This window comes from Carcharhinus amblyrhynchos, chromosome 12 (genome assembly GCF_965287045.1).
Source record: "Carcharhinus amblyrhynchos chromosome 12, sCarAmb.v2.hapA, whole genome shotgun sequence".
Taxonomy (NCBI): domain Eukaryota; kingdom Metazoa; phylum Chordata; class Chondrichthyes; order Carcharhiniformes; family Carcharhinidae; genus Carcharhinus; species Carcharhinus amblyrhynchos.
The window spans coordinates 61,223,945-61,249,056 of record NC_137335.1 but is presented as its reverse complement, the minus strand read 5'-3'; the positions used below and the strand labels follow the sequence as shown (position 1 = coordinate 61,249,056).

General features: G+C 39.0%; 1 protein-coding gene across 5 annotated transcripts in view; it reads left to right on the top strand.

Annotated features, from left to right (window-relative positions):
- Positions 1 to 25,112, top strand: part of thada (THADA armadillo repeat containing) — a 425,051-nt gene that overhangs the window by 128,148 nt on the left and 271,791 nt on the right. For all 5 annotated transcript variants that reach the window (XM_080200616.1, XM_080200615.1, XM_080200617.1 and 2 more), the window contains exons 19-23: positions 1,251 to 1,415; positions 5,368 to 5,525; positions 21,157 to 21,266; positions 22,939 to 23,071; positions 23,652 to 23,774. In XM_080200616.1, coding sequence (XP_080056742.1) covers positions 1,251 to 1,415; positions 5,368 to 5,525; positions 21,157 to 21,266; positions 22,939 to 23,071; positions 23,652 to 23,774 — 689 coding nt within the window. The remainder of the gene's footprint in view (positions 1 to 1,250; positions 1,416 to 5,367; positions 5,526 to 21,156; positions 21,267 to 22,938; positions 23,072 to 23,651; positions 23,775 to 25,112) is intronic.

Sequence of the window (25,112 nt, the reverse complement as noted above, 5' to 3'; positions counted from 1 at the left end):
TAGGTTTGAAAGCAAGAAGTCAACAAGGGAAGATCTTAAGTTATCTGTGTACTTTTCAGATTAAAGAATAGTTTTGGGAATTGTGGATGGTGCTATTAATCCCTAAATGGGACATCCCTAGGTTATAAATTGTCATTGGGGTAGATGTTTTGTTTTGGATTTCTGTGTATTTGCCTGCAGAAACAGTCACTCAACTTGGAAGACAGTAAGAGGGAAATTGTATATCATCTATCAGCTAGGCTAAGAAAAATAGATGCTGTTTGGAATTGGGGTGTTCCTGATCTATGCTCACTCAGCAGGACTGAATGTGGGGCTCATGTTTGGAAGGAGACGTCCAGATTCATGAGGAATTAAACTTTATCTGATCTGCCTGATAATGCGAATGGAAGAGATCGACAATAAAACCTTTGCAGAGAGAACAAGTTCTGGAAATTGAGGAGAGTCAAAGTGATTTGTTAAGAGCTGTGGCACACTTTGGTTGGTCCCAGGAGATGTTAAAAAAACACTCCAGATCCTGAAAAGTATGGGGGAACTCTAGGGTGGAATTAAAACAGAACAGGAAGTTAAAAATTTTGAGGTTTTAAGGATTAATGAAACACATAAATGTTAAATTTGTAGTTCTTGCTTTGTTTAATTCTTGTACAGTAAGAGCTTTTGTTTAAAATCTGAAGCCTTGTGGTGTAGTTCCTCCAGTCAATAACTTAAGAGTTTGCATTCCTTTAAAAAAGGTTAATGATCTCCCTCAAGACCATTATAACAATTGTCCAGCTGTCTAGTGACCACACTTCTGTCTTTTGGCATGAAGGGCAATATATTGAGAAAGAGAAGTGCAAAGGATTGCAATCCAGAAAAAAATTGTAGAGAAGCACAAAGCAAGAAAATAAATTGCAAAATCTTTTTCACCAACTAGGTGCAAACATAGCTTGCAAATCTTGTGGAAACAAAAGAAGAATTAATGCTTTTCAGATGCATGAATGGGTATTGTGTGATGTTGTTTTGCCACGAGACATTTATAAAAAAAGCTGGTGTGGAAACAAATGTTACGCATGTGCTCTTCAAAAGTGATGATTAAAGCACATCATTGAGGCGATACTATGTGAACTTAGCCCATGTGGTAGCTGGCCTGAGCAAGTTTGTTGATAGCAGACAATTCAAAAAGTATGCTGTTTGCCAATGTTTTTTCCCTTTGCTTTGTGCTCAGTGTATGTCTTTAACGAAACAAAAGGTCACATTGATTTCTCTTTTAACAGAGATTGCCGAAAATCTACAGAAGATTCTAAATGAAATAAAACCACGGGATACAAATGATTATTTTGCTCAAGCAAAACTGCTGAAAACTGATGAAGACCGAGAATTGAGCAAAAATACATCTGATGATTGCAAACCCTCTGACGATTTGAGCATGGCAATGACAGGTAACAACAGCCTAATATTAGTAAAGCAATTATACATTCAAGGTCAACATAAAGATTCAAAAATTGTATAAAGGACTTCCAAAATGTATTTAAATTTCAAGCAGTTTAAAATTTACTTTGATGTAATTACATCAAAAACATAGTTTTCTGTTGGCGCTGTTAATGACCAGGTATATGTTGCTGGCAAAATTTGAGTTAATAGATAAAAAAGAAAAAAAGTCAGGACAATCCATAGGTGATTGCTATTCAAAAATTGTTTCTGGCATCACGTGTTAAAAAAAAGCAGTGAGCTGATTGGAAATAATTCAGCTACTTCGAAAAGAAATTTCTGCACAGACGCAATACATGTAATTGAAACATTTTGGTGGAAAAATTTATTTTTAACAGTATCTTCCGAATGCAAGAACGCTTTTTTTCTTTCCTCCAATCTCCACCCCAATCTCTTCTGAAACTTTTCGCTACACTGAGAAAGTTTCCCCTGGGCTGCAGCAAACCTCTAGTGCATGTGTATGAGATAAGCTCCAGAGTTTGTTAGCTTATTGACCTTAAAGCAATCATATTTGACTCTGATCCTCTCTTTATTGCTGATTCAATTGACTGAACTTGCACTGAGTTTATAAGCTAACAAATGTGGAAAGTTTACTGATGGTGAAATTTGAATTCAATAAAAATCAGGAATTATAATTCTAATGATTATCATGAAACCATTGTAAAAACCCATCTGGTTCTCTAATGCCCTTTAGGGAAGAAAATCTGCCACCCTTACCTGGTCTGGCCTACATGTGACTCCAGAACCATAGGAATGTGGTTGATTCTTAACTGCCCTTTGAAATGGCCGAGCAACTCAGTTTAAAAGCAGTTAAGGATGGATAATAAATGCTTGTTCAGCCAGCAGCGCACACAAAAAAAAGTCACATCAACTATGCTCTCTTATCCAGAAACTCATGCACTTTGGCTAAACATACTAGACACAGGTGGCTTAACTTACTGGCTTTTCTTACTTAACTTTTGTCAAGTGACTATAAACTTTGACCTGAATTACTATTTCTAAAAGCTCCCCCAACACTGAGGTGAAATTGTTTGGCCTGTAGTTTCTGGGTTTATTCTTACGCCTTTTTTGAATAACATTTGTGATTTTCCAGTCCTCTTGCACCATTCTTGAATCTCATTGGATTGGAAAACTATGACAGTTTTCCTCTTGCTTCCCTCTGTATCATTCGGTCCAGGTGACCGACTAACTTTAAGATAATCTATCTAATACCTCCTCTCATCAATTTTAAACCCATCAAGTGTTTCAACTACCTCCTCTTTCACTATGACTTCCTTGGTAAAGAAAGATGCAAACTATTCATTCAATACCTCAGCCATATCCCTTGGCTTTAAAAATCAATCCCCTTTTAGGTCCATAATCAGCTCCACTCCCACTTTTACTACCTTTTTGCTATTTAAGTATCTAAATAGAAGACTAGTAATTCAGAGGTAAAAACACAAAATGCTGGAAATACTCAACAGGTCTGTGACCTTTCAACGGAAAACATGTTTCATCAGTAATCCAGAGGCCTGAACTACTGATCCAAAGAAATGAGTTCAAATCTCATATGGCACTGAGGTATTTATATTCATTTAATGAAATGTATCTGGATTAAAAAGCTCGAATCAGTAATTGTGACCATGAAATTACTGGATTGTCATGAAAACACATGCTTCACCAATATCCAGTAGGGAGGGTACCCTGCCATCCTTCTCATCTTGACCTATATTTGATCACAGACCTATAACAAAGTGATTGACTTTTAACTGCCTTTTGCAAGAGCCCAGCAAACAATGTCAAACCACAATAAAAATTCTAAGAAGAATTAAGTGAATAAAATACCTGGCATCAATCTAGGCACTGGGCACAACAAAGACATAGCCAGCCCAGTCAACCCTCCAAAGTCTCCTTCGTAAGCATTTGGGGAACTATAATCTAGTTTTGCTAAGACGTTTTGCAGACTTTTCAAGCAACTGTTTATCACTGTCACACAGACAGAATCCTACCATTTAGCCAATACCCCAGGCATTGCAAATACCCATCGCTAATCCTGGGTATGTCCTACTCCATTTGTGGCAGCATATTAGTATATAATCGGAAGGGAGTGACCCTGGGAATCCTCAGTGTTAACTCTGGAGTTCACTTAGAGCCATGGCATTATGTCAAACATAAACAAGGAAACCTTCTGCTAGATTGCTGTCGACAACCTGTCACCAGCAAATGAATCATTACTTCTCCTTATTGAACACTATTTGGAAGCAGCATTAAGGATATTAATAGCTCAGAACATACTTTAGGTTATGACTTCGTTATTTGTCATCAAGAGTGGCTTGGTTGCACTTATACTGAGCTGGAGAAGGACATAATTATCAGACTGGGCTATCCAAGCTTGGGCTGCTAAGGAACAGTTGGACAGTGTGCATGAAATGCAAAGACCCAAAAGAGGCAACCTTAACATTAGACAGCCTACAGGGAGCAGAACTTTGTGCTGCTGACAAGGCTCCCTGATCTGGCTTTGGAACGTGATGAGACTTGTGATCGACAACATGTTGATGACTGAGGTATTATATAACAATTGTGTCACACCTGTGGAGCAGCAGCCTACAAGATACCTTTTCACCTTTTGAGTTTGAGTTTTGAGAGGATCAATGGGATTTTTAAAATGTATCTGTCCTTATATATTCGCAATTCCCTTCCAATGAGAGGAAAATTCCAGGTGAATGAGATGGTCTTGCAGAGCCTTCTGATTGGTTTTACGAAAGCCTATTTTGTTTCTGGGTGATGCTCCATCTAGTGGCATATATGAGAATTAATGTGAGCTCTGGAGCTTCAATTAATACTAAAGATTCCAACTCACATCCATTTGTGCCCAAGTTACTGCTCCAGACGTATGCTACTTTATGTGAAAAGCACCTTTTACTTTGGAATAATGAAAAGATCATTACAACCTTTTGTTCATTTTTCAGGAATGCATTTAGAAATTAAATTCATATCAGGAAACCACTTGATGGTGCTGTAATACAGTTAAACAGCTGGTATTCTTTATGGTCCGTCATAATGTAAAAGCAGAATTTGTAAATAATTTTTTAGGTATATTCATTACACATCTGTAGAACAAGCTAATTAAATTGTCTGTATTCTATTGTAATAAAACTATAAACCTACAATGCAATAATTTTTTTTGGAGGATGCTTTAGGAAATGAATCATTTGGATAATTTCAGCAACATTGCTTAATTTCTGAATTAAGGGGACAAATCATTGGTTTTTAAAGATGCATATTTTGAATGGCATTCTTTTTGATTGCGAACTTAGGAGACAAAATAGACAAATATAACCAAGATATAAGGATGCCACATTTCAACAGGTGTCTGAACTGGTCAGATGATGATGATGAACCTGTTTGTGGAGAAAGCATTGGTTTGTGTAATTTTGATAACTTTTCTATGTACAGTGCCACCAGATGAGGTGTCTGTGGCAGTACAGTGTTTCTGTGTCTTGGATGTCTTTGCGTTTTTCATCTATAGTTGCCTGCTAGGACTTTGTGCCTACAGGACTCTACATGTTGGTTTCCTGAACTTGAACAGCCTGTTGGATAATGCACAAAGGGGAGAAATAAAAAAAAATTGCGAATGAGTTACTTTTTACCTTGTGTGGTTGAATCGAGCAATGTTGGTAGAGCCCTATTTGCTTTCTGAGTTGTGAGTTTGCATAATGTAAAGCACCTAAACAACAATAAAGACAAAATATATTGAGGATGGGGATCAGTAATTGGAAAATACAAATGTTGCTCAATGTTACTGTTTCAAAAAAACAGAAAAAGTGCTGTTTAAAATGGGTAGGGATATCAACTCTCTGTTGTTGTATTGACAATTTAAGAAATGTTTGATTTTATGCTTCCCTTTTTGTTTACCATATGCAGATCAGACAGGCCAAGCTTGCCAGGTTACTGCCCAGATGGTTCTCGTATGTTGCTGGAGAAGTATGAAGGAAATCTCCTTGCTTTTAGGCTTACTGTGTCAAAATTTGCCTCTTCAGTCAACACCTGACTCAGAGGATGGGCTACTTATGTTCCACCAGGTATCACACAAATCCTTTGTTAAGTAAGATATGGTTGCATATAATATTTGCAAACAGAAATCATTAAAGGTTATAGGACAAGTTGAGAGAGTTCAGAAGTTGAACTGCTTTATAAATAGGAGCATAACGATACAAAAACAACAAAGTTATGCTAAACATTTAAAAATTACTTGGTTGTTTCAGATGGAGTGCTTTGGCCAGTTCAGGACACCACACTTTTAGGAAGGGTATTAAGGCTTTGAGAGAAGCTGCAAAAGAAATTTCCTGGACTGGTACCAGGGATGAGGAAGTTTGGTTATGAGGAGAGACAAAAGAGGATATATTGCTTGTGTTTTGTTATTATGTAAAACAAATTTATTTTCATTAGGGTTATTTTATTGTGTTGTTTTATTGTATTGAAAATAATTGCTTTTATCCACACAAGCCAAATCCTGGGCACAGAAATATATTCATGGAAGCAGGATATGAGGGCCTCAATTACAGTGCATCTTTGCAATAATGATGAAGGATTTTGGATCCTCATGCTTAATTCACAAAAAGCTAGCATGCAAATTCAGCAGGTAATTGGGAAGGCAAATGGAATGTTGGCCTTTATTTCAAAGGGGATAAAATATAAAAATAGGGAAGTCTTGCTAAAACAATACATGCCACTAATTAGACCACAACTGGAATACTGGGAACAGTTTTGGTCTCCTTATCTAAGGAAATATGTACTGGCAGGCAGTCCAGAGAAGGTACACTCGGTTGATCCCAGGTATGCAGAGATTTTATTATGAGGAGAGGCTAAGTAGTTTGGCCTGTTTTCATTGGAATTTAAAAGAATGAGAAGTGACCTTATTGAGACATATAGGATTCTGAGAGAGCTTGAGAGGGTGTTTCCTCTTGTGGGAGAATTTAGGACCAGGACATAATCTCAGAACAAGGGGTCACCCATTTAAAACCATTTAAGATGTAAAGAGTAATTCCTTCTCCAAGGGTAGTGAATCTATGGAAATAATTGCTGCAGAGAGCTGTGGAGGCTGGGTTGTTAACTATGTTCAAGGCTGACATAGATTTTTAACTGGTAAAGGAATCAAGAGTTATGGGGATATGATGGGAAAGTGGAGCTGAAGATTATATAAGATCAGTCATGGTCTCATTGAATAGTGGAGCAATCTCTATGGACTGAATGTCCTACTTCTGCTACTATGTCTTATGGCATGTGGTGTTAACACTCTTTACAATATAATGTGTTTGACCACAATTTGCATGTTAAATTACATGTACCTACAATAACCCTGAATGTTAAAGTATAAAGGTACAGATTGTAACTTATTTTAACTTTTTGACCTTGGTATAGTTTGGCTTGTGGTTTTATTCTCTTAGCAATGTCTTGAATCTCAAGCTTTGTCCACTTTAAACAAAACATCATTGGTCCCCAACTGGATCTTACCAGAAACGTGAGGTTCTGGTCTAGGATCATAACACTTTACGCTATTTAAAATTAGGTTGTCTGTTTACTATTATAAACATGGGATGAAGATGTTTTAAATTTTTTTCTTGGAACGTGGGCATTGCTGGCTAAACCAGCATTTATTGCACATCTCTAATTGCCTTTGAGAAGGTGATCGGGAGCCGCCTTCTTGAATTGCTGTTGTCCATATGGCATAGGTACACGCACACTACTGTTGGGAAGGGAGTTCTAGGATTTTGACCCAGTGATAGTGAAGGAATGGCAACATAGTTCCAAGTCCAGATGATGTGTGACTTGGAGGGGAATTTGTATGTGGTGATGTTCCCATACACCTGCTGTACTTGTGCTTCAAGATGCCAGAGGTTACTAGTTGGAAGGTGCTGTCAAAGGAGCCTTGGTGAGTTTCTGCACTGCATCTTGTAGATGGTGCACACTAATGTCATTGAGTGTCAGTACTGGAAGAAGTGAATTTTGAAGACGGTAGCTAGAGTGGCCGTCCAGCAGCCTGCTTTGTCCTGGATAATGTTGAGTTCCTTGAGTGTCGTTGGAGTTGCATTCATTCAGGTAAGTGGAAAGTATGCCATCACACTCCTGATCTTGTCTTGTAGAGTGGGCCGGCTTTGAGGAATCAGGGGATGAATGACTCTCCACAAAATTCCCAGCCTCTGACTTGCTCTTGTAGCCACAGTATTTGTATATGTTTTATTCATTTATGAAATTTGGGCAGTGGTGATTCGGCTAGTGTTTATTGTCTATCCCTAATTCTTGCAACGATGGTGGTGCTGTCTTTTTGCCTTGTCAGAAAGTGCAAAAAGTGAAATCAAATGACAAAGATATTGTGGATCGGAAGGCAAAAGGAGTGGTAATGGATGTAATAGTCTCGCCTGACGAAGGGGCAAACCCCGAAAGCTTTTGGGTTTACTATCAAATAAACTTGTTGGACTTTAACTTGGTGTTGTGAGACTTCTTACTGTAATAAACAAAGCGTTGGTTCGAAGTAAAGTAAATAGCAGAAGAGGACAGCCAATTCTACAGCCATTACCACTCATGGTCTTTTGTTCCGTGACTTCTTTGTAATTTAATCTTTCCTGTCCTCTAGTCTATCCCTGCCCTTCCCTTTTATACTACCTGAACGTACCTCTTTTCAACAGTATAAAACCCATAATGTTTCTACCTCACAGTTCTGAAAGAGAGTCTTCCTGGACTCAAAACATAAACTCTGCTCCTTTGTCCATAGATGCTGCCAGACTTGCTGAGTTTTTCTAGCGCTTTGTTATTTCAGATTTCCAGTATCTGCGGTATTTTGCTTTTAATTAAGACAATATTATAGCAAGTGACAAAAAGCTTGGTCATTGAGATAAGTTTTAAGGATGAAATCATGGTGGAGAGGTTTAATGAGGGAATTCCAAAGTTTAAAACCTGGGATGGAGCTGTAGGTAATCTAATGAGGAAAGATTCAACAGACTGGACCTGAAGCTATTGGTGCTCAGAAGGATGAGAGGTGACCTTATTGAAACATTAAGGATAGAATAGACAATTGAAGACACAATTAAAATTGGGATCCCTAGGAGCCCATAATTAGATGATATTTCAATGGATTGTGGAGCTAGAGGAAGATGCAGATATAAGAATGGGTGATGCCATAGAAGGATTTGAAAGCAAAGATAATCATTTTAAAATCATGGTATTGTTTAAAAGGAAGCCAGTGTAGGTCAGCAAGCAACAGGTGATGGATGAATGAAACTTGTTGTGAGTAAGCACATGGGCAGCAGATTTTGTAATGATCTCAAGTTTATGGAGGGCGGAATGTTAGAGGCCAGTCAAGGGTGTGCTGGAATAGTCAAGTCTAGAAGTAAAGGGATGGACGAGGTTTTCAGGTTCAGATAAGCTGAGGCAAAAGTGGGAGTAAGCAATGTTACATAGATGGAAATGTGTGGTCTTAGTGATGCATTAACATATAGGGAGCAATTCTCCCACCCCATCGCGCTAATTGTCTAGCACAGTAGAGTGGGAGAATCTTGCGGCCAGGCATGCGCAGAATTCCGCCTCCTGGACGTCTGCACTGCCTCAGGATGGCAAGGGGGGAAGGTGGGATCTACTGAAGGGGGAACTGTGGGGAGGAGGCTGGAGATTGGGAACGTTCAAGATAGGGGTTGGGCCAAGAATAGTCGGGGGGGCCGCGATTGAGCCGTGTGTGTGTGTGTGTGTGTGTGTGTGTGTGTGTGTGTGTGTGTGTGTGTGTGTGTGTGTGGAGGTGGGGGGGATGGGTTTGCAGCACTGCAGGAGTGCTGGGCTGACCAGTAATCAAGCAGGCCAGAAAACGAGGGGCGAACACGTTGGGGCCACTGCACAGGTGCATAGGCCCGCTGATTTCAGTCTCCTGGGCGGGAATAGATTCCACCCCCTGAAATCTAATGATATTCATACTGGTGCCTCTGCAATGCACAGAGTGTGCTAGATTCTTCTGTGAACTCCCACTGAAAAAACCAGCGTGAATTACTCCAGTTTTCATGCAAATTTGACATTTAGACAGTGGCAGGAATTTCACCATGCCATCCGCCACAGGAATTGGAGCAGGTGAGGGGCGGACCATGGAAAAGTCTGTTGACCTCGGGTGGGATTTTACAGTTTCTAATGAGCAAAGTTGTAAAATTTTAACAAATTACTTAGATTTTTCTCGTGTTGAATTGAAGGAAATTACTTCTCATCCAGTACTGGATGTCTTGACAGGCAGTGACAATGGACGAGTCAAAAGGGGTGATGGTGAGTTAAAACTAGTTTTGTTAAATACTATGTATATTTTTAATTAAATTTATATATATTTGTGTGTTAAGAAAGGTAAAAATTATTTCACTTTCACTAAGGTTGTTTGTGAGCTTTAGTGCCTGGATGCAAGGATAAACTCCTGACTAAAAGGTCAGGTCTTCTGGATATTTTTAATGTGGTTTTGAAATCTGCAAAATTAAAAAAGGGGCTAAAAATTTAGTGCTTGTGGGGAGAAAAACACAAAGTAGAAAAACTTTGCTGTTGCCTTGCAACAGTGGTCAAGTGACACATGCAGAGAAAAGATGGGGAAAAAGTTCAGTGTGTGTCAGAGAGAGGACAGGAATTTTCAGATCCCTGATAATAAAGACCTTAAAGGTATTGTGGATAGTAGTTGAATGAATAGTCAGTTATGGGACCTAATAAAGTACCAGTTTAGCAGAGGTACTAATGAAAGACTGAATTTAGGGAACTCATTTCTTTGCTCTGCAGATGAAGAAACCAGAGTTTGGACCGTGGGTTATGGACACCTCAGGGAGATATATAAGTTGGTTCAAAAACTCAGAGTGAATACCCATTAATTCACTGAAAAAAACATTTGCCATTGTGCCAGTTCTGAGTTGGAAGTCTTGCTGTTAAGCTAGGTGTAACTCTTTAATTATTAATGTGTCAAATTTATTTTTGGAGTAAAGGAATAGTGGGAATTTGATGTGTCTTTTTGTGTTTATGTGGAGATCTTTCCAACCTTTTTGGCTGGTGTAATAGAGTTCATTTTTTTCTTATTTAATAAGTATTTTCTCCTTTGTGTTAAAAGTTCATCAGCATATTCCTGTGAATTTGTTTAGTAACTTACCTCTATGTTTCTTAAAAAAAAAGTTAGGACCTCCAAGCCAAGTTTCACTCTGGGATCTGACTCGCCGAGTATCAGCATTAGCTGGGATCATAACAGTGTCATCAGCATACATTTGAAAACTGACAGTGCATTCTTGGGTGATGTCGCCAAGGCAGCATGTAGATGGAAAATAGGGGGCTAACGTCCTTGGGCATGAGAGGTAATGTTACTGGAGTAGGAGCAGAATCTGTTACAAATGCTACTCTGGCTATCATTAGATAGTTAAGAATAGAGCCTGATGAGAGCTGTCCCACCCAACTGGACAACAGTGGACAGACACTGGAGGACAGTGCAGTCAACCATGCAGACAGGTCAAGAAGAATAAGGTTGTGTGGTTTTTACTTGCATCACATTAATCTGTGATCTGATTTGTGACTTTGATATGAACCATTTTGTTACTGTGACAAAAAAGCTGCTTAGATGGATTCAGACATGGAGTTCTAGGAAAGTAGGCAAAAATTTAAGAGTTGACAACATGTTCAATGACTTTGAAGGGAAAAGGGGGATTGGAGATGGAGCAATAATTTGCAAAGACAGCGCGATTAAGATTACCTTTTTTCCCAGAAGGGTGATGAAGGCAGATTTGAAGGAGAGAATTACAGTGAACAGAGAAGACAGTTAGCAATACCTGTTAACATGGCAAGTGCTATAAATCTATTGGGCGGCAAAAAAAAATGACTAGGGCGAGAATCCCAGAGCGATCCACACCAATCTTACAAGCACAGACCGGAATGCAAGCGTCCCACACTTAGTCATTTTTTGGGAGAGTGTTGAGTTGTGTGTGGGTTGTGGGAGGGGCAAGACCTAAACTTGCTGGTGAGCTCTGCTGCAAAGCGGTTGCGTGCCAATTTGAAAGGGCACCCCAATCTCAGTGCATTGGAAGATCTCATCCCTCCACCCATGGGCACTGGGACACCCCCACATCTCAGTGGCTGCATATTTCTTCACCCCCTCGCTGACGTCAGGGTACTGGGGCCCTCCCATGTGCCCCCTTTCATCACCCGAACATGCCCCACCGTGTCATGCCCTGTGATGTGTTCCCCCCTCAAATTATTCTTGCCAAGTTCTCGGCGCACCCACAGTCGGAAGATCCTGGGGGCTGGGAGAATCCAGTATTGAACAGGCTAAGCAAATTTAAATGCTCCTTTAAATTTGCTAACCAGCCTTGCACTCTTTCCGGCCAAGATCTGGTTTTTGCCGGCAGCAAGGGACTGGGATGATCGCAAACCATGTGGCGCCAGATGCTAAACCCGTCTTTGAGGCCCACATGCAATTTTCCGGGATTGGCATGATCTGCACAAGGCTGTAAAATCGCAGCTATTAACTGTGAAGCAAATCTGCCTCGCCAGATTTTATCATAAAACATTGTGTAACTGCGTAACCCTGGTATACCTGATGGTTATGATGTGGATGTGCCAGCGTTGGACTGGGGTAAACACAGTAAAAGCCTGGTGTTGTCAGACTTTTTACTGTGTATACCTGATGGTTACCAGACTGTAGAATTGCATGCAATTGCATACAATGCAATAGATCAATGGTCTTCCCTAGCAGGATCTGTACAATGGATGAGACGTTGAGTCTTTATCTATCAGTTTGTGCTAAATAAATTTGAATAATTTAATTACCTGCTATCATTGTCAATTAAGCGGTAATGGATCACCAAAAATAGTTCAGAGATTAATATACCTACTCAGAACAGTCTACAGTTTAAGGACTAGAAATGAACCAAAATATTTTACAGTAGTTTTTGCTCTTTTAGTTTTTGGACTATCAAATCAGCAACTGTCAGTCTGTACAAGAGCCTGTGAACTTAATTATAAATTATTGAGATCTGCATGATTGTGCACGATAATTAGGAGATGATTTCACAGCCTTAACATCCATTCTGACATTCAAAACCATCAAAATCTTGCATCTGGTATTCTCTGAATATTCTGTTGAATTATGAAATCCTTCAATCCAACTATTTCAGTTGAAGGACCGAGCACGAGTGCAAGTTTTAACGGGTATCTGTTTTATTAATACACAGCTTGGATAAAATGTTGTATTTTCACCGCGTGATGAACTGTGAGACCCAGTCCTGTCCATGAACTATGCATTTTTGTGAATTGACTTAATTTATAGAATTTCATATTTGAAGTTTGTAAAACTAAATTGTTAGTCAAAGATTGTTGTACGTAGATTAGTTGAAAAACTTTCTTATAATTACTTAGGCCAGCAAATGAAGCATTTTCCTTGTTAGTGGTTTAATACCTTGGACTTACTAGAAAAATGAATTGGCCAGCATTTTTTTTTAATAATGTAATGGAAAGCTTGATATTTAAAAATATTCTATGAGGAAAGCCTGCAGAGCTTCCACGGTCTTCAGTTATACCAAGTTCAAAAATTTAATTCAAGGGACTTTTTTTCATGTCAGGTTTCATGCAGGTTTCTTCTGGGTGCTCCAGTTTCCTCCCGCAGCCCACAGATGTGCAGGTTAGGTTGATTGACCATGCTAAATTGACCCTAGTGTCAGAGGGATTAGCAGGGTTAATATGTGGGGTTATGGGAATAGGGCATGGGTGGAATTGTGTCGGTGCAGACTCGATGGGCCGAATGTTTTCCTTCTGCATTGTAGGATTCTATAATTAAGTGTGCAGTCTCTTGATTCCCTAGCTCCTTGTGAAACCATTTGGCTAACTCTCAGTCAGCTATTTAAATCCTTTTACTAATATTCTTAGAACACTGTTTCCAACTGTCATCAGTCCCCAGAACAGTGTCTCTGCAGTCTTAGTGGTAAATTTCCTTCCTTAAACTGAAAATATGGGTAGTCATATTTTAACTGTATTAATGTAAATAGCTCTATTGGACTGTAATTATATATGTAATTCAGTTTTGTGTATTAGTAATCAAACTGAATTAGATTCAAGCAGTAAGGGAGTGAATAAATTATGTTCATTTTTAATGATGAATTGGAAAGTAAGTGATAGTTCTAATCACAAAATCTGCTCTTGATATAGTTGGACTTCTAATGTATGCAACAGCTTTTGGATCTCATATGCTTTTCCATCAATATTCTCTCCAGCCCTTCTGAAGGCACCTGGCTAGGATTCAGCTTGACAGATACCCAGTTACGTTTCAGTACCTAATCTAGGTAATAATTTTACTGTGTTTGAACCCCAATCGTTCATTAGGTATCTTACCCGTTCTATCGTTCATTACCCATGTCCATGTGTTTACTTAGAGCAGCTACCAATTGTGTTAGCTTTAATCAAAACCTGGATTGATTTTCCCACCTCTTCTGCCCTCCCTTGCCAATTTGTTGATCTAAAGACCTAAAGCCAATTGTCGCACCCACCCTTCCGAAGGAAAAAGATCAGTTAATTCAGCACAAATTGGAATTGAACCTAGGACTTTCCTGGTTATTTTAAGACTGTTTAACTGAAATGGGACGTCTCCCAGTTGACTCTTATTTTGATGCAGGAGGGCCCAGTAATTAGATAAGTATTTAATGTTGATGTTTTCACATAATTTCCTTCCACTGTGTATCAAGAGACTGGGATGGGGTTGTTGCAATTTCCTGGTTCTCATTTTTTTGCTGCATTTTGTGGCTTACCACTATGTAGATTGACATGGTGATAAGTTTTTAACCAGAAGCTCATTGTAGACATCATTCAAACAGTACAATTCCCTTAGTCACAAACCATAATGATTCCGATTTTAAAGCAGGTTGTGAAATATTCAGCCATTTTATATTTTTTGAAAACCATTTCAGTGACTGTAAGTTCGATTTTCCACGTTTGCATAACAAATTCTGATGGATAGTTGAAAAAAGCTGCTTATGCAGGATAACTAAGTCATGTGGCAATTTCCGTAACGTTCTGAGAGTATTGAAAGAAAACACATTCGGAGATGTAACTATCTATAGCTTGTGCAGCTGAGGAACCAAGCAATTAAAAGCCAATTACTGAAGTGATTAGAGTGCGGGCATCAAAATTGCCTTTCCTTCTGTGGATGTTGGTCTGGCAATTAAATGTTCTTGTCAAATTTTAATTCTTGTTATTAGCAAAAAGTGAATGAACATACTGTGCAAACTGTTGAGGCTGGAGAATTTCTTGCACCACTCTTTTTTTTTAGTAAGCACTCTTGATTATATTGTGCTAGTAAGTATAACATCACAGATATGACTCGCGTTTCAGAAGTAAACTCGGTGATGCCCAACAAGACAAATAACATGATTGCTTGGAAGTGCAACAACTGCATTCGAGAAACTCGTAGTCTAACCCAAACCATTTTAGGAGCTAAGGTCTAAAGTGGTGTAAAGGTTTGTAATTTGGTTATTGATAAGTTGAGTGGTTTCCTAGTACATATAGCATTTCAATACCCTGTTATCTTATTTGCAATAGCCTTTTCAAATGTTCTTAAAAATCCTGGTAGAATGCATCAAAAGGAAAAGAAGTGTCTTATTTTCTGGGACAGTCTTGTCATTGGAAACTGATATTTACAATCTTTTTTTACCAAAAGAAGCATTTCATTTAAAATGGTCAGTTACATTTCTTGTTACTGGAGGGCTACTTTTAAAAGTTTCAGCATTATATCTTTTGCCCATTAAACAAGTGATGGCTTTTGTTAATTAGAAGTGATAAAAGTCTAGAATTTCACTGACTTGAAAGAAATTGCTATCTTGATCCCATAGTGTTGTTTAATCCTATTAAGAAAAGATAACAGATTTTCAGGAAACTGGTGATATGTTAAATTCATAGAATTTTTTTACTTCTACAACTTTGATTTAAAACCAACCTAAATTGATGTCATCCATTTATTTATTGCGTATTGATGAGCTGAAAGTCCCAAGTGAGTTAACTTAAGCAGCCGTAATACATTCCTATAGCACAAAACCACCATTAATTTGTCAATGAACACATATTGATACTGGAAGTATGCCTGGTGTGAAAACTGGAAATATCACATGGAAGAGCAAAACTTGGCAAAGTTGAAAATCAAAAGTTGGGGCTTTGAAATGTATACTCAGAGCAAAGAGGAAGTTATTTTATACTGGCAGGCAAGAAATGTTTATTCCTATGTATTAATATTCCCCCAGTTCAACTGGCAAGGATTCTCACAAACCTCTCCGTAAGCACAAAATAATCACAGAAATCGATTTATCATGCAACATTCCTAGCTTGGTGCAATAATGCAAGTCAGTATTTTTGATGAATTTTTTAAAGTTGTCTCTTGATCACAATGATGCTGTTGTCAGGTCTGTTTAGGTTTTTTCAAATAAATTGTTGATTCTATTGCCATATTAATAGTCTTTTTAAATAGTCCTCCAACTTGTTATGATTCTGGATGAGATACCCCAAATTGTTATATCCCGAGGTGAGGAGGAATGAGCTGGACCAGACAACTCCCATGTCTGGTCACAATATGATTAATATAAAAGGGAGCCCCTCTCTTTTGAATACCTTTTTCCAATCCAAATGTATTCATGCCATAACAGGAGCCAATTTAACCAGGCTTCCTTGAGTTAAAGAAAGAGTTTATTAGTGACTAAAACTCAATAAAAATAATAAAAACACTATGCACATGCACACAGATTTGAAATTAGACCAAAACTAAAAATGAAAAAAAATTACAAATCAGTCTTTTGCTTGTCCAGGAGGAGTAGATCATGAAACGTTGCAGCCGTTAAACTGGATGATTCCAGTGGTGCTAACTTTGGCAGTTGAATAGTTGGTTTGGAGATTCTGAATTCTGCATGGTGGCTGAAAAGCTGTCCAATATCCTTTTAACTTGTGGTTTTGTTAAGCTTTCTCCAACAGAAGAACGAGGAGTGAAATTCTTTTTGCATACTTGTCGCTTTAAAAGGTCGAACGGCTGCGGTTACTCCTTGTTTACACGCACTCAGCACGCCAGTACACACAGGTCAACAGTTTTTTATATCCCAGTATGTATTCTGAAAGGGAACAAACAACATGTCTGTCATCCCAAGGTTAGCTTTTTTTGGAATTCAGACCATTTCCATATTCTGAGGTATTGATCAGCAGAATGTAAGCTGCATTAAGCTAATGTCTCTCTTTACACTCCCTTTTGGGCGGTTCTTGTTTGCCTTTCTCACTTTCAACTTGGAATTGGCCTTGCATTTTAAAGCAATTTGTTCTGTATGACACCATGTTGCTCCCAGACATCTTGAACTGGTGGACTTAACAAATAAAATGCTGTTCAGAGGCCCAATGAAAGATGTTAGTCATTGTACAGATGTTTCCTTTTATAATAGTTAGAATTGTGGAAAGTTCAATGACATGTACGTTTTCTGTAAATAAACTATCTGCTTTCTCGTCTTGAAATAATGAATGTAAAACTTTCTTCTAAATGAAATTGGATGAGTACCCAAGCTTTTTTTTGAGGGGGGGGGGGCTTGGTGCAGAGGCAACATGTTACAATTTTAAGAAAGATTGCATATTTAAGAAAATATGTGTACATGTACATGTGCATTCCCCCTACCCAACATTGCTGCCTGTTCGATGTTATGTACAGGGATAATTTTTGTTGCTATTCATAATTTAACTGTGGTCAATTTATAACTTATTGCTTGGACTCAACATGTCCAATCTACATATTTGATATTAAGTCAAGACTGAGAAACTGTTCTAAGAAGTTTGAAAGTAAAATTTGAAATGCGCCCAAGGAGTGATATGATATAAACCTATGACTGCATTTCTCCCATTCATCCATCACACTGGATGTGGGATGGGAAGATGATTTCTCACAAGGAAAGTCATGCCAATCACTTGTGCATACCTCCTACTGATTGCGGTTCTGAGGCGAGTCAGCATGTCCAGTAAGTGGGGCCTGCTGAGGGTGTTGGGGGGGGGGGTTGCTGGAAGCAGGGGAACGGGAGCCACTGTGCACTCTGCACTCTGCAGTTGTGATTGGTATGGGAAGAGAGGCGAACTGATGGCACTCTGCATTGGGATTGGTGAGGGGAGGGAGGAAGATGGTCGAGACTGGTGGGGGGGGGGGGGGGGGGGGTGGGCAGGGAGTGGCAGGGGTGGTCGTGGTGATTGGGAAGGAGGTCAGGCAGGCGATTGCAATGGGGTGAGGAGGGAGGGGGGATTGAATGGTCATGTGGGGAGGGGTGTTGTGATAGGCCGCGAGCCCCTGCAGTAATTTGGGGGGTGGCCATCTGTGAGGCAGGGTGCTACGTTTAATCATTTCAAATTCCAGAATTGCTGTTAAAGCTTTTGAAAAATAATTTTTCAAAAAAGTGATGAGCTGTAACTTCATGATAATGTATTTACACACACACTGAATTGGCTTTAATAAACAAAGAACAAAAACAGCCCGGGAAACAGGCCCTTCGGCCCAACGAGCCCGCGCCGCCATCTCAACACCACCAGTCCCCCTCTCCACCCACGACCCTTGTCTAATGTTTTATGGCCATCCAGATTGAGGGAAACTGATTTAGGGACAATTTATTACTGCCAATCAGCCTAACAGCACATCTTTGGGGTGTGGGAGGAAACCGGAGAAAACCCACGCAAGCACGGGGAGGGTGCGCAAACTCCCACAGACACCGGCCCAAATCCATGTGTCTGCACAGCAATCAGTGATAGTCACTGAGCTGTGGTCTTGCCCAGTATCTGGTCCAGTTTAGGCATACACTAACGACATGAAGCACTAGGCCAATCTCAAACAACCAAGAGCAGCCCAAGTACGACCCATCATGTGTATGCCCCTCGTTCTTTAAAGAATTTCAGTGTCCATCCTTGTTACAGTATGAAGTAACTGGAAAGAAGCAACTTAAATGTGTATAGACATTATGACAATAATGGAGAAGAGCTGAGAGCAGCACAGGCTGATTGACAGGTCTCTTCTGCAAGAGACCCATGCATGTGCAGTAGTGTCCTCTGCTGTTCTCAGCCGGTGTTTGGGTGAGTTAAGCCTTGCAGGCGAGGAACTAGTTCCCTCAACCTGACTGGATGAGTTTGTGTGATGACATAAGAACGGGTTTGTCATGTCTGCTGTTGAGTAAACTGTTGAACATTCTAAACTACTTTTCAGTTAACATGTCTAATGGTAGACCAAACCTCTGTTTAGAAGGTAAACATATTTCTCCACTTATAATTTGATATATAAATCTAAGTATTACTTGCCTTTTTATCAGTATGAATTTGGGTGTGAAAGCATACCGTTCCTTTTAAATCCAGTTTCTTTTGATTTACTAAACCATCCTGATCTCAATTGAATTTTTTTATATAAGTAACAGATTCTTGAGATATTCATCACAACTACATTGAGTGTGTTTTTTTTGGTTGCTGCTGCAATAGCAAGTGAACATTATAAAATATTAAATATCTGCATCAGAATGAAATTTTTTTACTAGGCTTATGAGAAGCTGCTGTTCTTGGGACATTGAAGTTTTCACACATCATAATTTTACAAATGTTAATAAAATTGTGTATAGCTTTCTCAAAGCCCATTTCTTTGGCCAAACTTTTATGATTCTTCCTAATCTCTCTGTTCCTGACACTGAATCCATTTATCTTGTCTCTATGTGTGGAGCACCTTGGGATGTGAACAATGCCAGAAAAATAAATTGTTATTGTTCTAATGATTTTCAGTAGAAGCTTTGGACCAATATATCTTTCTCAATTCCTGTTTTGAAATTCATAAAACTAAAGCCTCCCTTTCTTAATCAAGATGTGATTATATTTTTGAATTGTGACTTGGATAAATTGGTGGCAATGAATACATAATCCCTAATTCAAAACTAATTTATGCAAATATTGCTGGATTTAGAATGAAACTTCTTATCTATACAAACTCAGGAGACTGGATATTTGTTTAAGAAGGGTAGCAAGTTTTTGTTTAAGAAGGGTAGCAGGGATAATCCAGCTAATTTCAGGCCCTGGCAAGCCTTACATCAGTGGTAGGGAAATTATTGGAGAGGATCCTTCAAGACAGGATTTACTCCACTTGGAAGTAAGTGGACCTATTAGTGAGAGGCAGCATGGTTTTGTGAAGGGAAGGTCGTGCCTCACTAACTTGATTTTTTCAAGGAAGTGATGCAGATGATTGAAGAGTAAAGGGCAGTGGATGTTGTCTACATTGATGTCAGTAAGGCCTTTGACAAGGTCCCTCATAGCAGACTGATACAGAAGGATCAGAGGTGAGCTGGCAAAATGGATGCAGGCTTGGCCATAGAAGACAGAAGGTAGCAGTGGAAGGGTGTGTTTCTGAATGGAGGCTGTGACTAGTGGCTTTCCTCAGGGATCAGTGCTGGGACCTTTGCTGTTTGTAATATATATAAATGATTTGGAGGAAAATGTAACTGGTTTGATTAGTAAATTTGCGGACGACACAAAGATTGGTGGAATTACGTATAGCAATGAGGACTGTTGGAGAATACAGCAGAACAGATCATTTGGAGACTTTGGCAGAGAGATAGCAGCTGGAGTTTAATCCGGCCAAATGTAAGGTAATGCATTTTGGAAAGTCTAATACAACTGGAAAGTATACAGTAAATAGCAGAACCTTTAAGAGCATTGATAGGCGGAGGGATCTTGGTGTACAGATACACAGATCACTGAAAGTGGCAATGCAGGTGGAGAAGGTAGTCAGGAAGGCATAGGGCATGCTTGCCTTCACCAACTGGGGCATTGAGTTTAAAAATTGGCAAGTCATGTTGCAGCTTTTTGAGCCTTAGTTAGGCCATACATGAAATATAGTGTTCAGTTCTGGTCACCATACTACCAGAAGGATGTGGAGGCTTTGGAGAGGGTACAGCAAAGATTTCCCAGGATGTTGCCTGGTATGGAGGGCATTAACTATGAACAGAGGCTGGAGAAACTTGGTTTGTTCTCACTAGAACAATGGAGGTTGAGGGGCAACGTGATGGAAGCTTACAAGATTATGAGGGGCGTGAACAGAGTGGATAGTCAGAAAATCCTTCCAAGGGTGGAAGAATCAATTGCTAGGGGTCATAGGTTTAAGGTGCAAGGGGCATGGTTTAAAAGAGATGTACGAGGCAAGTGTTTTACAGAGGGTGGTGGGTGGCTGGAATTCGCGTCCGGGAGAAGTAGTGGAAGTATATATGATAGTGACTTTTAAGGGCCGTCTGGGCAAATAAATGAATAGGATGCGAACGGAGGGATATGGTCCCTGGAAGTGTGGGGGTTTTAGTTCAGATGGGTAGTATAGTCAGTGCAGGCTTGGAGGGACAAAGGGCCTGTTCAGGTGCTATAATTTTTTTTGTTCTTTGTTTTTGGGGTGCTTTTGCTGATTATGTGACCCATTTTACTTTGTCAGATTGCAGCCAGTTACAGGTTAAATTATTTCTTGATCTTTTAAAAACGACCCAATAGAAAGAAGTTTGAACTTTGTTGCTTTGGGTAGATGCAACTGTATGCACAATTATTGACCACTTGCATCCCATTCACTGGAATGAAATTCATCTGAATGAAATGACCATGCTTTGCATTATTGAATTTTATCGCAAAATAATAAATTTAATTTGGAACATTTTTTCTCTTGCTATATAGGTTGGAGAAATTGGAAAGTACTTTAAATGCCAGCTTCTGCAATCTAGACATAGAGGTGCATTTGAGTTAGCATATGTTGGATTTGTAAAGCTTACTGAAATGCTTACCAGGTAAGCCAACTGTTTCCTATTTACTTCAGTACGTTTCTTTATAGAATGATTGCAATCAGTGACAGTTTGTTTATTTTGTTTGGCTGATTGAACCTTGTAAATAATGAAGCTCTTCACAATTGCCTTGATATTGCAGATTTGGTCTTGGGAGAGTGAGATAACTGAATCTCTCTCTTTTCTATCTTGCTAAGCAGCACATGCACTAAAGTTAAATGATGTTTTGGCTGCTTTAAACATGCAAAGCTAACTTTAATCTTGCGAATTGGACAGGAGAAGTGTGGGGTAGGAAATTAAAATTACAGCTGGACAACAGTATTGCATCCCTGAAATGTTCTTGCTCATCTCCGTCAGTCTGTCTTTTAAACCTGCGAATGTTTGGGGCTTTGAGGTTGCTTCTTTTCAAGCAAGCTGAGACCTTATTAATATGCAAATATTCAAGCCCCATCAATGGTATTCAAACTTCTGGATCGCTCTCAGTTGCTATCGTAAGCATATTTATCTCCTATCCTGGCTCCTATATACCAGGTAAAAATTGAGAATGCAGAGTAGCAACATGTCAGTACAAAGATAGTAGCATGATGCACAATTATTTAAATGGACAAGTGGTTGGAATCAATTTGACTTTTGTGTTAATGCATATAAGTTCATGTTTTTAGTTGATTTTAAGCAAGCTGTTTTTATCGGTAACTTTCCTATGGAATATTCATCATAAATTAGGTTGTCAATATTTTTCTTCTCTCTCACCCAGACCATTTGCCATTTTTACCTAAGTAGCCAGATGGATGTTCAAATGTATTTTTGTGTTATTAAACTAGTCAATACAAAATCAGTGAATCTATCCAGCATTTGTCTCCCAACCCTTGTAGAGTTATTTTAGTCTGGAATATAATCTGCAAATTTATGTAGTATAGCTAGATTGTTCTTTTTTCTCCACATGTGCAGATTTATAATAGACTGCACTGTATGATTCTATGACTGTGACTCTAAAAATGGGGGAGCAGCCTGTGGGACTTTGGTGATTTTCCTTGTTTCACTGAGCCATTCAGTGTACTCCTCCATCCAGACTGATACCATTGAAAACAGAAAAGAGTGGAAATACACAAGTCACCAACAAGATGGGTTTAATATTTTTGAGTTAAAAACAAAATACTCTGGATGCTGGAATCTGAAATAAAAAAGGAAATGCTGGGAAAGCTTTGTCAAAGGATCATTTAGACTCAAAAAGTTGGCAATATTCTCTCTCCACAGATACTGTTAGACCTGCTAAGATTTTACGGCATTTACTGTTAATATTTTGAGTGCTATTTAAACTTCTTTCTAAAGCTTATATTAATCACTATATAGCAATTTCCATCAACAGACTTTGTCCTGGAGATTCAATCACTCCATACCTATTTTCTTTGAGTGTCTAAGCCTCTTGCATATTGGGAAGAAAGTGACATTTATTTTAACGAGGAAGAGCACTGCTTTCCATCCCAAAATGGAAAACCAATAAAATTTGGAAATGAAATGCATCAGTAAAACCTGTTCAAGTATGAATACAGTAAGCAGTACCAACCTGGTCTGTGGGCTGAAGATAATCGGATGAAGCTAAGGCTGGCACTTGACATGGGGAAAGTCATAGCAACCAAAACTGAATCTACTGAAGCATTGCCTTTTTCTCTATTTCTAGTTGCAATAATAGTGATCTGCAGAAATTGCCTCAGCAATGGCTAGAAGAAGTTCTACAGGAAGTTAAATCTAGTTCCCCTGCATCCAAATTGTGTGCCACCCGACGTAGTGCTGGAATCCCATTTTACATTCAGGTATGGGAAGGATGGGGTTCATTGGTTAAGACGAATGCCTTGTCTTCGATGAATCTGCAGGATTTCTGTTGCTGAAGTACTCAGAGAGACCAATCCTTATCAAAGGAGGTCTGGGATCTGTTTTTTTAAGTAATGCAATGGGGACAAAATAGTTTACTTCTAAGATTTGTTAAATTCATTTGGAGCATTATAATTTTTTGTAATATGTTAAGAAAATGTAGATGATATGAGATCAACAGCCCTAATAATGATATTTTCTTTATACTTCTGCCTTGATTCAGTTGTCAGTAAAACAAGATGGGAAGCTGCCCTTCTAAGGATGCCTCTTTAAGGATGATGTGCTATGATAAGGCATCAATTTTGGCCTGTTTCATAAACTAGCACTTTAATAAATGTAAAGAAATTTTGAGTTTAATTCGTGACCTTTTTTTAAGAGAGACAGATAAATGTGTGTGCAGAAGTAGGAGAGAAAATGGTAGGCAGAAATCAAATCTTGTTAAGTCAGATATAACTTAAAGAAAATTAATCCTATTCAAGGGCAAAAGGGTCTTTAAAATTTTACATTTTATTCCCACTTCAGGCCTTGGTCTCTTCCGAACCTAGGGGCTCCAACTTGGGTCTCCTGAAACTGACAATGAAGGAACTGATCTCGCTTGCCCTACCATCAGCGACACGCCAGGATGAACATGCTACCATTCCACAGGTAACAAAGTGACACAAGTTGTAGGCTGTGCCATTTTGGATTGTATTTTGAGAGTGGAACTCATTAGCAATGTCCTCTGAATTGTTCTTGTTGATGAGTTGTTTCATGTAAATATATATTCTATAATGCAGTAATTTCTCAGCTCAGTACAATTATTACTATTCTCTGGCACAGCCAGTGATTGATACAATTGCTTTTTCTTGTGCTGTGGTGCAAATTTTTATATCTGAAGTTGAGTTTCTTGTGTTCCGCAATTACTTTTGTTAAAAAATAACGCAGCTGCTTTGAAAATTTCTCACATTGTCCACCTTCACTACCTTTTCAGAAGGTAGACAGAATTTTGTAAGTGGCGTGTAGTTCCCAGTGGTGGGACTGGAAGGGTAAATCACTTTTGCATTCCTGCTTTATAATATTTCTCATATGATTATAACTAAAGTCCTGGCAACATGCACGGGAAACATGTGCAATTCTGTCGTGGGGTAAGCTTTTCAGTGGTGAAATCTGCTGTCAGCTGACAATGCTGAAGTTATGGGCAGTCTAAAAGACCTTCCTGGAGAAACAGCAAGGCACTGTTTCATGGCCACAGCTTTTCTGCCCAACTCCATCCACATTAACAAAAGATTTCAGAGCACAAAGGTTACAGGGGTGTTTTTCAAAGTTAAATTTCACTTGTAAAACTTTCTCATTACATTAGTTTCACTTTATTTGTGTGTGTGTATTTAATATTTATTAAGACTAGTTTAATTAGAGAACAGAATGTACAGTGTATAGGTGGCACAGTGGTTAGCACTGCTGCCTTAGATCACCAGGGATCCAGGTTTGATTCAGCCTTAGGTGACTGTGTGGAGTTTGTGCGTTTCCCCTGTGTCTGCATGGGTTTCCTCTGGGTACTCCATTTTCCTCCAGAAATTGCCCCTTAGCGTCCAAAAATATGCAGGTTAGATGAATTGGCCATGATCAATGCAAGGGGATAGGGCAGGAGAGTGGGCCTAGATAGAGTGCTGTTTTGAAGGATTAGTGCAGACTCGATGGGGCAGGTGGATTTCTGCACTGTGGGGATTCTTTGGATTCTTCTGGCATGCCTCATGGTATTACTAGTTATAGGGAAGTAAGGAACATTTCCTTTATGGTGCAAGAAACAATTCTGTGTTGTTTTTTTCACTCTTCATTGAATATTCTTGTTAGTGTCCAATGTTAAATTCAACACAGCATCAGACATTGCAGGTATTTGCAGGATCAGTCGGCTTTCCTTCTACGCATTGTAAGAGACAGTGTCTGATATAGCTGTCAGTGGGGATAATTGAAATGTTGCGCTCAAAGCCCAAATAAGGACTCTTC